Source organism: Vitis vinifera, chromosome 7, assembly GCF_030704535.1.
Source record: "Vitis vinifera cultivar Pinot Noir 40024 chromosome 7, ASM3070453v1".
In the NCBI taxonomy this organism is placed as follows: Eukaryota; Viridiplantae; Streptophyta; class Magnoliopsida; order Vitales; family Vitaceae; genus Vitis; species Vitis vinifera.
This window is the reverse complement of record NC_081811.1, coordinates 1,519,248-1,536,798: the sequence shown is the minus strand read 5'-3', so window position 1 is coordinate 1,536,798 and position 17,551 is coordinate 1,519,248. Positions and strand designations below refer to the sequence as shown.

Genomic DNA, 17,551 nt, shown 5'->3' with positions numbered 1-17,551 from the left:
TCTAAACTTTATAATCAATATCAATCATTAAAAATTGTCACATAGATCAAAATATTGTACCATCCTTTCAACCATAATTTAATTTGAAATCATTTATATTAGTCTACTTTTATAATTTTCAACCAGGCAAAAGTTTTATGTTGTAGGAAGATGAATGTCTCTATAAGTAAATAGAAATTGAAAAAAAAAAAAACTGTATTGAAAGAGCCACCAAAGTTTTATTTGATAATACTTTTAAAATGAGTGTTTGAAAACATTTTAAAGTATTTGGAAACAAAATTTTATTTGAATGCCCAATTGTGAAAAACAGTTTTTTTTTTTTATTTCTCTATAAAAATAAATCAAAATTTTAAAATAAATTTTCTTTTAATTATTATTCACGAAAATCTAAAAATGAAAAATTAAAGATATTTCAGAATTATTCTAAAAAAAAAATAATATGTTTTCAAAATAAATTTTTAAGGATTATTTTCTGTTCAAATTTTGAAAGCAAAAAAAAAAAACTGTTTTCATTCTAGAAGGGTCAGAAAAATAGTTCGATAAGTTACGCATAAATATAGATGTTAAAACTTAAAACTTAAAACCAGACTCTAAATTCTCTAATACCAATGGCAAGTGGTGGTGGTGGCTCCAATTCACTGCAGTACAGGCCGTACCGGCTCCTCCGAACTCTAGCGGCCCACGACCGAGCGGTGTCCTGCGTTAAGTTTTCCAGCGACGGCACCCTCCTGGCCTCCGCCTCTCTCGACAAAACCCTAATTGTCTGGTCCTCGCAAACCCTAACCCTCAAGTCCCGCCTTGTTGGCCACTCCGGCGGCATCTCCGACCTGGCATGGTCCTCCGACTCCCACTACATCTGCTCCGCCTCCGACGATCTCACTCTCCGCATCTGGGACGCCCAGTCCGCTGAATGCGTGAAGACCCTCCGCGGCCACACCGACTTGGTCTTCTGTGTCAATTTCAACCCCCAGTCCAACCTCATTGTCTCCGGCTCCTTCGACGAGACCGTTAGGATCTGGGATGTTAAGACCGGCCGCCCCCTCCACACTATTGCCGCCCATTCCATGCCTGTCACCTCCGTCTATTTCAACCGTGACGGATCTCTCATTGTCTCCGGCAGTCACGACGGCTCCTGCAAGATCTGGGCCTCCGACACCGGCGCTCTCTTGAAGACGCTCATTGAGGACAATGGTCCCGCCATTTCCTTCGCCAAGTTCTCGCCCAACGGCAAGTACATTCTCGTTGCCACTCTGGATGACACTCTGGTAAGTTCCATCACCTTCATGTTATCAGCTTTTGATTTTTGATGAACAATTCTAATTTGGGGGTTTAGAAGATTCATAGTTAATTACAGTGTTGACATTTGTCTTTAGCTTTTGATTTCATTGTTCTATTTGCTAGGAAAACCAAGGGAGAAGAAACGAAATAAAATTGAGAGCATCTTTATATATGGAGTGGGATACTAATGATTTGTTCTGTGGAGGTTGGGAACTCTAATTTGTTTATGTAGAAACGATAAATGATGTGGAAAACTGGTTTGCAGGGTCTTATTTGGTTGGTTTTTTAAATGGGGTATTTCCAATAAGCATAAAAAATATCATTTTCCATATTGTAGAAAATGAGGAGCTTTAATTGACAACACTGCAAAACAGTAGGTTTTATAAACATTTTCATTATTTTTAGTATTGGAAATGAACATGGTGATAATGGAACTGTTTTCATTTCTGCCACCAATTCCCACGAAAAATCTTGCATGAACTATCTGGCTCAATGACCTCTGCAATTTGAAGGTTGGGGTTCTCAAAAAGTGAGGTATCTAATGAACTGGTTTAGTTTTGTCATTTTCCCCCCCCTCAAATTTAACCTTTTTGATGGTTTGGAGAATATGGTTTAGGTGAGTTCATTTCATTGCCTTACTCATTAGATGCTTATGATATGGCTCCACATGGACTGTCTGCAATGCAATTATTCCTAGTGCTTATGCTCCATTGATTCTTTCCACCTGACGGATAATGACCTATTTCGTGGCATTGGTTCTTATTGGCTTAATATATAAGCTTGAGTCCTAGAAGAAATTAAACATTATGGTCTAGATGAACAGTTGGTGAGTTGAGTTTGCAATCAGGCCTGGTGCTATTGCTATTCTATGGATGGCAGTAGTTCTATTCACTAATTGCCAAAGATGTCATTAAGCTCTAGCTCTCTGATCAAGTGTGGAATCTGACTGGTGCCAACTTGTCAACATTGCTTGAACTAAGTACTCACTAAAATGAAAATATGGAAAATGCAGGCCCTAATTACTTGTATGACTTCACAAAATAGGACTGAATGATTGCAATGTAATGCTCCTTTTTCAAACACACCACACCCTTATGACAGATGTTTTATGCATTTGTCATCCTAAACCTGTGTTCTTGCAAAGGAAGATGGCTTCTTCACCAACTGTCAAGGGACAGTTTTTGTTACTTTTTTTTTTTTTGGTTCCTGCTATGCTAGGACTTGACCTGAAAGCTCCCACATTCCCTTCCAAAACCCCATGCTGCTTGTGTTTTAGGGCCAAAACACAGTTTTTTTAGTGAGGAAAGAATTTGCCTTCAGTGTTTGTGATCTTCGGATCCATATATGGATTTAAGCTTTTAAGCGTGTGTTTGTAAACATTAGAACTCAATATTTTGCATTCTTGGTATCTTTCCAAGACCATATCAATGTTCATGTATTGGTAGGTAGATTTGGACCTTTCTATGGAGCCATCATCAAGTAGTATTGTCATCTCCTATATCATTATCAGTGGGGATATCTTTCAACATATCAAATATTTGTCTTTTATGTCCTAATTAAGAAATATCTTTAACTTTTGAATTTGTAATGGATAATTTGCTCTCAAATGCTAAACACATTTGTGTTTTGATATTCTTTCTCTTTTTCTGGTTGCAGAAGCTTTGGAACTACTCGACTGGGAAGTCCTTGAAAATTTATACAGGTCATGTAAACAAAGTATATTGCATAGCATCTGCATTTAGTGTGACTTATGGGAAATACATTGTTAGTGGATCAGAGGATAAATGTGTTTATGTGTGGGACCTGCAAGGGAAGAATCCACTTCAGAAACTAGAAGGTCACACAGATACTGTCATCTCTGTTTCATGCCACCCCAATGAGAACAAGATTGCTTCCGCCGGTCTAGATGGTGATAAAACAGTGAGGATCTGGGTTCAAGATATATGAGCTTTAAGTACAGATAGGTATGCATATTTCTTCCTCAAGTGTTCATGTAGATGTTGAATCTTCCTTTATATGTTTGTCCTTGTGTCTACTGCGTAGGCTTAATATGTTTTTGGATGAGAAATTAGATTTAGATTTTGAAATGCATACTCCTTGTCTTATTTAGGTGCTTTTTTCATCCCCCTCCCTTCAATTTTGTTAGTTACATGACTCTGTGTATGAATGTGGGGTTCTTTGTACTTTGTTTTTTTTCCTTCCTGGAATGGAGATGGGACAGATGACTCTACTTTTTGCAAATGGGAAAACCCTGTCTCAAGATAATAGGTTCAGCCTCTGAGTATTCTATTGAGGCATCAACCTTTAATCAGAAGAGGAAAGGCAAAATAGGGCCCTGCTGTCTAATACCTTTAGTTGTCCTAACTTACCTCATATACCCTGATTTACAAGAATAGGGTAATGCATACATTCAACTCTTCCATATGGATTTGAAGCCCTTCTTTCCAACATGTTGGACAATCCTCAATTTGCATGGTGTTTGGGGAAATCTATTTTGACCATAGATTATTTGTTTTGGGAAATTCAACATTCCATCCCACATTCACTAGCTAGAAGACTGGTATATTATTTGTTTTGGGAAATTCAACATTCCTTGCCACATTCATTAGCTAGAAGACCGGTATGGGTTTTGTTCACTTCACTTGATGAAAAGTTGTTGAAACTGCAATATTCTGCGACCGAAAGTTTCCATTATTATTTCTCATTAAAAATGTTTCTATTATTATTCTATACAGATCCCTTTATGAATGGCTTTGCAAGAATTTCCGGAGTTTTTATATTTCAATTTGGCTCATAATTGATTATTAATGCATTTTCAAAAACTGAACTAGACTTTTTCTGGAACTGGTCCTGTGATTGTGTTCTTTTTCTCACTTTGTAAGGAGGTGGTGCATGCTGAGTTCTCTAAGCAGTTACATTTCACTATATTCTCCACCAAATTGATGGGCCTTGTCAACTTTCATTGATCTGGAGTTATATCTCGGGCCTTTCTCTAGAAATCTGGCTGGTAGGGAGTCTAGGGACAGATTGATTCTAGATGATATTGAAATGCAAGTCACACAACTCTAAACTCTTGAGAATTCAATAATGAAAAATGTAAGTTGGGTGAATTATACTTCAGTTGCCAACTCTTACCTCAATTTCCCCCCCTTCTGGTTCTTGCATTTTACATTGTACAGGTTGAAATTGTATTGGATAAGATCCCTGAATCTTGAATACCGGCTTATGCAGCAATGACATTGCATCTAACTTAAAGAACTACAGAAATTTGAAGGCAATCTCTCCCAAGATCAGTTTAATATTTTACTGTACAGCTGTCTGAACTCCTATCCAATGAAGAACCTAGAAGATCTTGCTTCCATAGCCTACAACTGCTGCATAGTTACCTAGTAAAACATCTGAATTCCAATTTCCACCAACTGCCTGGAAAATGCATGTACTCATTACCTGGTGATCACAGCTTTTTATCTGTTTCTGAATTTTATAGTTGCTTCTGAAAGAATTTTTTACTATAAAATTGTAAGACTTGGTTAGGCCATTTCGAGGAAACCATAATTTGCATCGATGCAGTAAATAGGTTGATGTGAAGTATGTAATGCAGCCAGTGCTCATAAAAATTAATAATGACACTTGGTTATTTTCAAACACGAAGGCATGACCATACCCACAATAGGTCTTGGTCTCGGTCTCTTCAAATCAGTGAAATTCATGACCATCAACACGTGATACGCTGTTGAAAATCGCCTCTGCATCTCAAACTCTCCCCATCTTGATCTTTCCTTAATTGTGATCATCACTAGCCATTCTGAACGTTCCTTCACTTACAGAGTTACATATGAGAGAGAGAGAGAGAGATAGAGAGTCCCGATGTTCATGTTACTGGCTCTTCTTCAAACCGAATGTGTCTTCAACCCCTCTTGTCACCTTCTTTCGTCTCTCTGCTATCATATCTGAATATGCCTGTAATGGAAAGTGGGAACTTAAAATGAAGAACCCTTTCCCTCCAACTCTGAATGCAAAATCTATTGGAAGCCTGGACATAATCCACTAAAACAAAATTGCTAAAGATAATAACAAGAATAATAACAATGTTCATGGATTTCACTCACCTCCCTCAAGTTTTGTGATAAATATATTTAGTTACCATTAATTTGAAATTCGGACAAAAACCTCCTCAACACTTTTCATTTGTTAATTTCAATCACCTCTCTTCTAACTCGAAGTAAAGAAGGTATATGGCAAAATTTCAAATTAATGGCAGTAAGTGTATCTTAGCATAAACCCAATGGAACCGAGTAAAATTAACCTTATATTTATAAATATCTCCATTTTTTTATTTATTTAAATATAAATAATCTGATTTTGGCATCTCAAACCTTTGGATATGAATACAGGAAAATGTACCACCATAGAGAAATGACAGAGAGCACCAATGATGTGATCACTGCTGAGTGCAAAATCAGCCAGCTACAGGCAATCACTGATACTCCAGTCAGCATTATTGTCCAAGGTTGACACCTACAAAACAAGATGATGATATGAATGAAATCAGATAAAACATGAACATGAACATATATGGAAATATATCATGTACATGGAAATGTGTCGCTAATAACATGCCCCACAGCTTTCTAGTACTATCGCAATGGATTATAATATGATTTACTGGATTACGGTATGATTTGTTGATTCTTCACTAACTTCACAAAGACCGAAGATATTTATTTAGAAAGGAAAAGCTCTAAATTCTGAGCATGTAAGGCGGTTTAATGAGATTTAAATTTAAATCTCCCTTTCTTTTCCTCCCTCCTTAGTAACTTCTCCTCCCTTGCTGCTTGTGAGCCTCACAGCAAGAATGAGCTCCAAAAATTAATTCACTTCCCCCGTCTCCCCCTATCCTAAAAACGCCTTTTGAAATGAAGGGGTTGGCCTCCACCCTCCCACAAGCGAATTTGGTTCTCACCATTCTTGACCAAAATAGTAGTTCTAAGGCTAAACTCTTCCCATGATATTCTGATATCTTTTCCTAGGCTCGCTCCAAAAGCCTCTCTCAGTCTCAGCTCTAGCGATCACCATCCTCCATCTAACTCTCCAAACCTGTCTTGGATAATCTTCCTCTGTAAATGTCATGTCTGAGGGTATATCAACCTAGCCATTTGCCTAACAACGCATTACTTAGAACACCTAACTTCTTAATTCCTAGTGGTTAATAGCTGATTTTCCTTGCACTTTCTTAGGCATGACAAATAGAGACATGAAATAAATTGTGAGGATTGAGAGGCTGCTCTTAACGAGGGGCAATCTTCCTGCCTTGGATGAGTACAGCTTCTTCCGAAGGAAGTCAATCCCCATTTACAGCTCTTCTCTAATGAGGCTCATACTACCAAAGACTCAGCCATTCCTAAGGCAATCGGATTCTATGTAGGAAGGGGGTTCCCAACCCTAAAGGAGGATACAAATCTATCCATCCCCTCCACTTCACCCACAGGAATCATTTTACTCTTCAGCAAATTAATCTTCAAACTTGATACAAATTCAAAATAGATCACAATCCATTTCCAACATCTTCAACTGCTCCACATTAGACTCACAGAAAAGTAGAATGACATCTGTAAAACAATAAATGAGAGACCTCCCATCCCTTCCCCTCCTCTACCTCTTACCTTAAAACCACAAGAACCGACAGTTCAATCCGTTGACAGATTCTCAGCAGATGATGTATACTGATAAACTCTGTCTATGAAGCTTAATTTTCTTATGCAAATTATTTATCATCTCCCATGGAACCCTGTGGACACTATCAAGAACTCTGAATGTTTTAATCTTCCTCCTTTTCTCACAGATGACTGCTACACTAAAATCCCCAGCCTAATTGATCTGTTACTTGAACCCTAACAGGATTTCTTCTTAGCTACAATTATCCAATAGTTCCAAACACCCCCACTGGTTTCAAAAGTTCAGCATTGAAATTTCAATCCTACTACTAATGGGATGGATTCAGCAGAACAACTTCACGATATTGTACAAGGGTATTTAAGAAAGATCCAAAACCTTCCCTCCCAGTTGAACTTGAAAGTAATGAACTGAAATGGAAATGAGAATTAAAGAGAAATAAATTAAGTACTACAAAGAAATGAGAAATACCCAGGAAGAGAAAAGCTCACCATGAGGGCTTGGTGTCCCAAACAGAGTCATACTCGAGAGAGAGGTAGTTGAGATATCCATCCATGTCATCAACGGCGCCGTTTTCATCCATGAACACAGACTCTTTAGGGTCGTTAGGATTGGCCGCGATAGCAACGGTTTCTCTGCGGGAAATGGGTGGTTTGCGAGTGGTTGAAGAGATTTTGGGGGAGAAAATGGAATTGGAGAAATGGGTTTGTGAAGGAGACTGATGGGGAGGCAACAGACAAGGGAAAGAGAGAGGGAAGCGTGATAGAGCTTCCATTTTCTCAGCCGCTTAGGAGGTGTGGTCAGTTAATCTTGCGGGCATATTGTGCTTTTGCAGGGTCCCGTGCAAAACGGCGTCGTTTGATGAGAGATTCTAAAGCTGCCCATCTAGTGGTGTTGGATCAAAATGTGGATAAAAGGATCGTAATTAATTTTGTAAATATTTTTAAAACAATTTTTTTTAAATAAAAAAAAAAAAGTTAAAAAAAATGGTATTTTTTGAGATCATCTTTAAGTCCAAATCAGTGAATTTAAGTGATTCCTAGATAATTAGGTGACAGGTTGGTATAAAAATAAAAATAAAAGTTAAAAAAAATGGTACTTTGGGAGATCATCTTAAGTCCAAAAAGTTAAAAACATGGGCTGGCTACAACCATATCTTTCCTCTGAAACTTTCATCTCTGCAACTCCCTCCCTTGAAGTTAGGGCTTTTCCCAGAAATTGGAGCTTTGACCCAAAATAATGCTTTTTAAAAAAAAATTCCAAAAAATAAAGTGGTTTTGAAAATAATGCCCGATCTAATGCGTTTGTGCCACATAAGCCGTCACGTCATAAAACCGTAGTTGGTGACTACGGTTTTATTTTTCTAAAGTGTTTAGAAACCGTAGTTACCAACCACGGTTTTAACTTTTAAGTTTAAATCCGTAGTTGGTGACTACGGCTTTGACTTTTTTTTAAAATGGTCAAAGCCGTAGTCACCAACTGCGGTTTTAACTTTATATATATTTATATATAACTTTAATTTTTTTAATAAAAATATTATATTATTTTGATTTTAAATATACTTATTTCATTATTTTAAAAATTATAATATACGAAATTAAATAATTGATATTTTTAATTTGATATAAAAATATATTTTTAAATTTTATTAAAATAATAGGCACTATATTTAATATAAATATAATTAATTAATTAAAATAAAATATAATAAATTATATTTATTTAAAATAAATAAATTATAAATGCCTATTTAGAAAAATAAAAAAGTAATATAAATTATTATATTAATTAATAATTTTTTATATATTATATATAAGTGGTATATAATACCTCTCACACACACACATATAAAAGTCTAATTTAAGTTTAAAATTTATCATATTTTTATTTAAATATATAAATAAATTTATTAAAACATTTGACACTATATTTAATATAAATATAATTATTTAATTAAAATTAAATATAAATAAAATATAATAAATTATGTTTATTTAAAATAAATAAATTATAAATGCCTATTTGGAGAAAAAAATAATATAAATTATTATATTAATTAATAATTTTTTATCGAGACTAGTTAGATGCACAGACCCATGACCAGTTAATTAATATAATTAATAATTTATATTAATTATTATATAAATTATATAATAATTTATATCATTTTTTTCTCCAAATAGGCATTTATAATTTATTTATTTTAAATAAACATAATTTATTATATTTTATTTATATTTAATTTTAATTAAATAATTATATTTATATTAAATATAGTGTCAAATGTTTTAATAAAATTTATTTATATATTTAAATAAAAATGTGATAAATTTTAAACTTAAATTAGACTTTTATATGTGTGTGTGAGAGGTATTATATACCACTTATATATAATATATAAAAAATTATTAATTTATATAATAATTTATATTACTTTTTTATTTTTCTAAATAGGCATTTATAATTTATTTATTTAAAATAAATATAATTTATTATATTATATTTTAATTAATTAATTATATTTATATTAAATATAGTGCCTATTATTTTAATAAAATTCAAAAATATATTTTTATATCAAATTAAAAATATCAATTATTTAATTTCATATATTATAATTTTTAAAATAATGAAATAAGTATATTTAAAATCAAAATAATATAATATTTTTATTAAAAAAATTAAAGTTATATATAAATATATATAAAGTTAAAACCGCAGTTGGTGACTACGGCTTTGACCATTTTAAAAAAAAGTCAAAGCCGTAGTCACCAACTACGGCTTTAAACTTAAAAGTTAAAACCGTGGTTGGTAACTACGGTTTTTAAACACTTTAGAAAAATAAAACCGTAGTCACCAACTACGGTTTTATGACGTGGCGGCTTATGTGGCACAGACGCATTAGATCGGGCATTATTTTCAAAACCACTTTATTTTTTGGAATTTTTTTTTAAAAAACATTATTTTGGGTCAAAGCTCCAGAAATTGCTTATCTAGCAGTCTCAGCTCTTTTCAGTTGCCTTGTATTCTTCCCATCTGCCAGAAAGCATACATTAGAACAGATTGAAATGTGCAAGTGTAATTTGAATCTCAGATACTGCAGCAGGGATAATTGGGTAAGGGTTAACATTTTGTCTGTAGCAGGTTGAAACCACCTGAAAGAGTAAGATGCAAGTGAAAAATATGACAGTTTTTTGGGAGGTGCAGATGAGCATAACTCCACTGCAAAAAGTCTATATGATAATGTCGGTTCGGCTAATTATATTCGATAATCACATGAACTTGAGAGGTAGAGCAGTAATATATCACATTTATTTTCTAGAGACTTGTCAGCAATGAGCAGGTTCTCATTGCTTTTCTCTTGTTAACTAGGAAGCAACCTTGTTCACAACTGAAACTCAATCTATAGCCTGAAGGATACAGTTTCTTCACTTTAGATTAGTATAGAAAATCTATAATCAATCTTCACCTGCCCAAGTAATACAATTTGAACTCTATTCCAGAGAAGAAACTAGCTGATAGATCACCAAGGATTAGTCTGTATTGTTGCACAGCTAACTAATTTGGATGGGTTTATTCTCCTGAAATGATGATTTCTGGTGGAAGCAATGACTGTCCCAGAGCAGACTAGCTAACAATGGTTAGGAACACAGAAACTAGACATGTAAAAGAATGTTTCTTAAGATAATCCAAGCAAAACAAGAATGTCTCCAAAGGCATTTGGAGTTTTCTGGGGAGCTGCTTCCCAACACCCACAGCATAACTCTAAACACCCTCCCCCCCACCCAGCAAAACAAAGAAAGTAGAAAGTAGGCCGGAGGGACAAGTGCTGCCTAGTCCATTTCCACCCACTTGTACGAATATGTCAGTGAAACTGGATTTTGTCGATAATGGTATTGATGAAAGGATGAATGTTCAGAATTAAAAACCAGTTCAATCGGGATTCAGTAGCACATTGTATTGGCAGCAAGTTCCTAAGGTGCTTTGTTTAGTAGGTAAGTGGATTTGGTAATCTAACACCAGTCTGACCAACTGCCAAATACCGGATCGGTGTGGTTGTTAAAGATAAAAAATCTTATACAAAGCTGCTTTCATCATCCAACAGATCAACTCTATGGGCATCTATTCATTCACATAATACAATATGCTAAATTTATAACCAAATCTCAAGCTGAAATAGAATTTCTCATCAGTTTTGGCAGTTAGAAATTTTTTTGAAGCTCACCAATCAACATGGACCATGGTTTGCTTAATCTATTGAGAAGAAAGCTGATGAATCCCATACCTAAGCTGCCTTGGACCTCCTTGCTTTTTAAGATTTTACTCAGCAGCTCTCTTTCACCAAGGAAACAGCTTTATTAGTAATAGTTATACCCTGTATATTAGCAATCACAAATGCAGAGACCTCTAGTTCAAGGTAGATTACATCCCTTTATAGAATCCATTTTCTTAATGACCGATATTTGGCCCCTTGAACCCTTATTCGACATCTCTAGTCACCATAAAGGAGTTCTTCCAAGGTTAAGAGTGCATTGAGCTCCTCACCACACTGCCTAACATTAAAGCCGAGGGAACCATGCACAGACACCTGAAGCATCACAGTCAAGAAACTCAACCTGAATTTCATCCTTCATACCCCAGACTTGATTTTTCTTAAAACACATGAAAAAAAAACATGAAAATCAATAAATTTGTGTTGAAATTGAGATGTTTGAATTCTGTGTTACAGAAAAAAGAGGTATTCACCGCACCTGTTACATAGATCTTAAATACACATATAAAACCCAGGATTAAGTAGATCCATCTGTCAGAAACCCGACTCATGCCCCATGTCAAACTATTCAGCTCCTGCAGCAAGATGGAAAACACAGCCATTCAATGCTTGACTTAGCCACAATGTCCCTTTAAAGAAATATTAGCATAAATCTAATTGCCATACCTTTTTTTTCCTTCGAAAGAATTGCATTACGATGAAATGAATCACAGTGTGCTGCTAAGAGTGAAAAAGTGGAGATCTTATTGCAAATTGCAATGTTCAACCAGAGCCTTGTAAGTCCATCCACCAGTCACTCTCCACAAACGGTTTCCAATAGAAATAAAAAAACGATAATGCTTGATTTAAGCATGTAAAACAATCATGAGCAACAATGTTCTATAAGAATATGAATTATCGAGTTCCTTGAGAAAAGAAATGAGGAAAAACAATGGATTCACTTATAACTTGCATCAAAGGTATTTCAATCACATCGTTAATAAAAATAATCACTCAAAAAGTATTTGTTAGCACTCAAAGAGGAAGGAGTAGACTTCTATTCATTCTTCCAAGCATACAATATCAATGAAAAACCAAGACCTTGTAATTGAGTGTCTCTAAATTTTTCAGACCAAGACCAAGCCAGTACAGAGGGATCGGAGGAGATCGATTGGCAGGCCCACAACTTCTCAGCAGAGAGGCAACTCTGGAACATGAACACAGCATTGCCAATGGCATTTCCAAAGAGCCAATTATGAACATCCCAAAATACTTCAATGGGAAGCCCATCCACCAAAATGGTGTGGTTGCCCCTGAACTTCCATTGGAGGCGCTTCACCTGCATCACCATCTTACTGTCAATCCGGATTAGAAGGCAAGGTTCAGTGACCCCAACTGTGTCACATTCAATCATGATATCATGCATCTGACCCTTATCACAAAATTGAGCCTTGGCAAAGTAAAGTCTCTTCCCAAATAGATGCTCTCTCTTGGCAATGAGAACGGCAGTGGAAGGAACAGGGGGGGAGTTTATCTTCTTACATGCTTCCTTCTTCAAATCCCCAAGAAGTAAGGCCAGTTCTTGGTTGAAGACAACAGCCAAATAGAAACCCTCCAATGGCTCTGGCCCAGAACCGAATTTTGCTGCAGATAAGTCCCAATACATGTCAATTTTACTAGAATCCACCTCTAGATTCTTACATCCTTTTCTCTTAGAGAACAACCAGGGTTTTATATCAACTTTGCATAGACATTGATTGGAAGAATCATCGATTCCAACACTAAGGCCCTGACCCATCAAATTTTTGGTCCATGTAATGGTGATTAAACACCATTTACCCCGAAGTCTACACTGATACACACAAGTCACCAGATTTTGGGCAGTTCTAGCAGTACTTGATGAAGAAGAATCAGCAACCTGAACTCCATTTTCGCCGAAACAAGAAGGGAAGTCCCTCATGAGTGCAAAAAATTGATCTTTTTTCCACACCCAGAAAGGAGAATGAAAAGATTACAAAATTTGCATACAAGGAAAAGGGTCTTCTACCTCAATTGACTAAGATGAACCCACCATCCAACTGCTCTGAATCCAGCTTCTGAAAGGTTGAAAGCTCAAACAAAATGACGGAGTTAGGCTTTTTTGAAGCCAAGGCCTTCCCCAGAACATGAAATCAATCACTTCATAACTTAGATTTGTTTCTCTGTCGGTATCTCTGTTGAAAGCATCACCAAAATGAAGGATTAAAAAAAAAACAGGAGAATACTCTCTGATGGGGAATGGGTGAGCACTCAAGAGAGAGAAAGAGAGACAAGGAGTCTAGAAAATGAACTGGGTATTGACTGGAAAAGGCTGGTTATTACTTATCATACAACGTTACACACAAAAGCAAAAGGGAAAAAGCATCCCTCATTCTCTCTCACATTCTCTTTCTGCTCCATTAGGAAAATTCTAGGCAGGAGTTCCTTCCCTACTTAATTTGTAATCTAGATCATTAAAAATATACTATAAATTGGATCATTAAAAGTGTCCCATAAAGTATAAGATCGAATCCAAATTGTTAGATGAAGATGCCAATACATAAAGAAAATCAAATATAAAAAAAATAAAAATAAAAATCAAATCAAATTTGGTATTGTAATGATACCCACAATCATGAACCTTATAAATTTTAAATGTGATTTATTTATATTTTGAAAAATAAAATAAAATAAAAAAACCCATTTTATTTAAATTAAGAACTTTAAAATTTTCCAATTAGTAAAAAAAATTACTAAATTAATAAAATCCTATTGTGCAAATGTATTACACACAAAATTGCAAGAAAAGCCACCTCTCAACTTCAACATTTGTACTCTTAAGTCCACTTCTTTATTGATCTAAGATGGCTTTAATACATCTATTTCAATCCTTGTATGGTTTTATTGTGGTACAATGAAGGGAGACAAAAGGGTTCCACACTGAAAATTCCACAGGGAAAACTATCATCTCCCATCAATTCCCATGAAGGGATTGAGTCATGGGAATTCAATTGCCAAGAAAAGTCTTTTTCCAATTCAAAAAACACTCTCTTTCCACACTTCAACTCACAACCAACGCCATTTATTGGGCACACCCCCACTTTTCTCCACTTGATTGAAACCAATTGAAACACTAAAATGGGCTCATAACATGGAATCAGAAAAATCCCTTCTCCCTTTTTTTTTTCACAAAAATCCCGTGTGATAACTTCTTTTTTCTTCTTTAATTAGAAAATAAAATCAAAGTCATAATCTTTTTAAATATATATCATTACCCATTATATTTTTATTCAAAAACTAACTTTTGGTGTTACTTATTTTCATTCAACACCCCTAATTTTATTAAAATTTTAAAATAATTAATATTTTGCTTAAAAAGGTTTTATACCATGGATTAATTTATCTCAATCATTATACATATATATAAGAGAAAATGCCATAAAGGTCCTCTCCCTCTCTCTCTCTCACGGGAAAAAGGCATGGTCCATCACATGGATTTGGTCATGCTTGGCTGGCATACAAGGTGTGCACCAAAATTTGGTCATTTGGTCCCCTTAGGCCAAATGGGCTATTAAATTAGATGCATGTGTAGCCCTAGATATTTTTAGGGTTTTGGGCACCCTTTGTAACCATTTTGACCACTCATTTTCAATAATTAATTCTTCATAAATTATTAAGAGGAGGCCCATGTCATGTCTCCTTTTGTTTTGTGTTTTTGGTGTCTCACTTTCAATTAATTTATTGATCTTATCTTAAATCATAGAGGTCACTTCAAGTTTAAGCAATACTCAAGTCTTTTTCAATTTTTATTTTTAATGCTAGTAAAAAAAATCTTATTTTTTTATAAAGTAGTACTTCTTTTCATAAACAACACATTAAATCAATTTCCATAAATAAAATGAATCTTCAACTCCACTCATAACAATATCATTTTTAATTAACTCTTTTAAGATAATTTACATACTTAAAAAAAAATGTGCAATAGAAAATGCAGCTTCCAATCTAAGAAAGTTTCAAAAGCTATCAAACGTGACTACAATGGAAAACATAAATTCATCTTTTATTATCATAGTTAAATATATTTTATCCCCTCAACCTTCAATATGTTTTATATCTTGTCTCTCACATTCAAAATTCAACAATTTATTTATCAAATTTATTAAAATGCAACACTTTAACCTCCTAAAATTATTAAAAAGTTAATGAATAATTTGTTAAGTAAAAAATCGATGCTAAAATATAAAGAAAAACAATTGAAATGTGAAAAAAAAAAAAAAACCTTCAATCACCCAAGTGTGAAGTTGTCAAACTTTATAGCTACATGTGAAAATCATGAATAATTATTCAAATATCTCTCTAAAATAAATAAATAAAAATAAAACTGGTAGCTATAATATTTAGAAGGCATTTGAAAATTTCCCTTTAAGGTCATTAATGTTTGACCCAAAATACGAAAAAAAAAATCAAATCTTTTGTATAATTTTATGCAAAGTTTGTAATTTGGAGCAAAGTGTTGGCATTTAATAAGTTTAAAAAACAAAATGTTGTGTTTTGAATGTGAGGCAATAAAGTGTAAAACACGTGAAAGATCAATGGGTAAAATGTATTTAACCTTTATTATTATTATTATTATTATCTATAGAAAAATGTTTGTTTTCATGATTTTCTCTCATAGCAATGGTGCTACAAAATAGAAAATAGATCATTGCTTGTCAAATGAAACAAATAAATGATTTTTGCTCCAATAACTTTATTAATAATCAATTCCTCATTAATAAAAATAAATGTTGGATATAATATTTTTTTATAAACAACATTTTGACATCAATTGATGTAATAAAAGATCCAATAAAATTAAGAAAAAAAAAAAAAAAAAAAAAAGAGTTAGGTGCCCATGATAAAGTTTGTTATAAAGCTTGGTAAAGACTTGACCCTCCCATGATTACTCAACAATTTCTTTCACTATCCAATGGATATACTTCTCTAAGGCCAAAATAAATAAATAAATAAAATAAAAAAGCATAGTTGATAAATTATTTTATTTAAAAAAAAAAAGCTCAAATTTTATTTTTTTTTAATAATTAAAATGTCTTTTAATTTCTTTTAAATCAAATAATTTTCTCATATAAGGTTAAAAATATTCATTTATTTATTTATTTATTAAATAATATTGAAGAAATAAGCCAAAGAGCCCATGTGGTAACCACAAGTGATGAAAGCTGTGGTCCACGTATGGTATGGTCCAGTGCAGTGTTGTTCCCTTTTCCTATTTTGAGAAGGCTTACTGGGCATTCTGAATTGGCAATAGACAAATCCGCTTAATGTCTGAAAACAACCCACTTGGAATCAAGGTTTTAAGACATGGAAAACTAAGTTTGATAACTCTTGTATTGACATTTAAGTAAAAAAGCCATGGGACCATGGCCTATGACCCACTTTACATGGGTCAACTTTTGTAGGGGACCCATCAAGAGTTTTGGTGCCTTAAAATTAATGTGACTCGAATCTAACATGATTTTCACGTATCTAATGTAACATATGATCTCTATAACACGAATTAACTCACTTAATTGTTATGCTAGTTAATCTAATTTAACTCGTATTTAATTTATTTTTTAATAATTTGATTAATTGAATCATAAACTAAGTCAAGATCGAACCTAATTTAATTATTAAATAAAAGAATCTAATTATTAAATAGATAATATGATATATTATCTGTTTAGTAACTAGGTCATATTTAGATTTATATTTTTATACTAATTATTATTTGTATCGTGTTTGGATTGAACTACTTTTTTAGGTAATCTCATATACATGTACTCAATTTATTTAGATCCTTATATCATCCAAAGGTGGTAATAGAATTTTTAAGTCTTATCCTACCACTTTACCCCACCAAATAAATAAAATCTTACTTCTTAAGCATACATTAACAAGTCCCAATAAAAAATGAAAACAATCACTTTATTTGTTAAAAAACCCACAATAAATTACCAAAAAATAAAAAGGGAAGACATCAATATCATTGCTAGTAAAGATGAAGTGTGATGAAAAAAGGGGTAGATGTAATGAAGGTAAGTAGCTTTATTTATGCTTTTGCCTCCCTCTATGAGTAAGAATTATAAGTTCTCATTGTCTTTAGGAGAGGTGCAATCATGAATACGAATTGATTTTGTTGGGTAAAAAGTTGAAAAACCAAAGCTTCATTTTGCAACATGTTTTTCCACCCAAGGGCCTAAGGGGTAACCCCACCATGTGCTGAGAGCTTCTCTAGTCATCTTCCCCACATGACCCACGCACCAATCCTCACATGTAGGACACTGCCCC

The 17,551-nt window shown here is 33.8% G+C and overlaps 3 protein-coding genes across 8 annotated transcripts; 1 reads left to right on the top strand and 2 right to left on the bottom strand.

Moving 5' to 3' along the window:
• Positions 1-315: 315 nt before the first annotated feature.
• LOC100249339 (COMPASS-like H3K4 histone methylase component WDR5B) lies at positions 316-4,841 on the top strand. 5 transcript variants are annotated; one of them, XR_786137.3, is made up of 4 exons: positions 565-1,265; positions 2,935-3,242; positions 4,161-4,374; positions 4,510-4,841. XR_786137.3 is itself a non-coding variant. In XM_010653668.3 (3 exons), the coding sequence occupies exons 1-2, from the start codon at positions 609-611 to the stop codon at positions 3,223-3,225; spliced, it is 948 nt and encodes a 315-aa protein (XP_010651970.1). In that variant the 5' UTR covers positions 511-608; the 3' UTR covers positions 3,226-3,242; positions 4,161-4,841. The 5 variants fall into 5 exon arrangements, 4 of the variants coding, with proteins under 4 accessions (XP_059593819.1, XP_010651970.1, XP_010651971.1 ...); XM_010653668.3 differs by having other exon boundaries at positions 511-1,265; positions 4,161-4,841; XM_010653669.3 differs by lacking the exon at positions 4,161-4,374 and having other exon boundaries at positions 562-1,265.
• Positions 4,817-7,806, bottom strand: LOC100244184 (uncharacterized). Its single transcript, XM_002272944.4, has 3 exons — positions 7,443-7,806; positions 5,655-5,796; positions 4,817-5,238 (listed from the first exon to the last, which is right to left on the bottom strand). Exons 1-3 carry the CDS (start codon positions 7,724-7,726, stop codon positions 5,155-5,157), a joined length of 510 nt encoding a protein of 169 aa, XP_002272980.1. The 5' UTR covers positions 7,727-7,806; the 3' UTR covers positions 4,817-5,154.
• A 4,337-nt stretch (positions 7,807-12,143) lies between these two features.
• On the bottom strand, positions 12,144-13,676 carry LOC100853449 (uncharacterized). 2 transcript variants are annotated; one of them, XM_059737829.1, is made up of 2 exons: positions 13,251-13,676; positions 12,144-13,121 (listed from the first exon to the last, which is right to left on the bottom strand). In XM_059737829.1, exon 2 carries the CDS (start codon positions 12,999-13,001, stop codon positions 12,261-12,263), a length of 741 nt encoding a protein of 246 aa, XP_059593812.1. In that variant the 5' UTR covers positions 13,002-13,121; positions 13,251-13,676; the 3' UTR covers positions 12,144-12,260. The 2 variants fall into 2 exon arrangements, with proteins under 2 accessions (XP_059593812.1, XP_003632331.1); XM_003632283.4 differs by having other exon boundaries at positions 12,144-13,676.
• Between the last annotated feature and the right edge of the window lie 3,875 nt (positions 13,677-17,551).

Coding starts and splice junctions, on each gene's coding strand:
- LOC100249339 (XM_010653668.3), top strand. CDS start 609: ATGGCAAGTGGTGGTGGTGGCTCCAATTCACTGCAGTACAGGCCGTAC. Junction 1,266..2,934: donor CCACTCTGGATGACACTCTG/GTAAGTTCCATC, acceptor TTCTGGTTGCAG/AAGCTTTGGAACTACTCGAC.
- LOC100244184 (XM_002272944.4), bottom strand. CDS start 7,726: ATGGAAGCTCTATCACGCTTCCCTCTCTCTTTCCCTTGTCTGTTGCCT. Junction 5,797..7,442: donor TGGGACACCAAGCCCTCATG/GTGAGCTTTTCT, acceptor CTTGTTTTGTAG/GTGTCAACCTTGGACAATAA. Junction 5,239..5,654: donor TCCTGTATTCATATCCAAAG/GTTTGAGATGCC, acceptor TTTCCATTACAG/GCATATTCAGATATGATAGC.
- LOC100853449 (XM_003632283.4), bottom strand. CDS start 13,163: ATGAGGGACTTCCCTTCTTGTTTCGGCGAAAATGGAGTTCAGGTTGCT.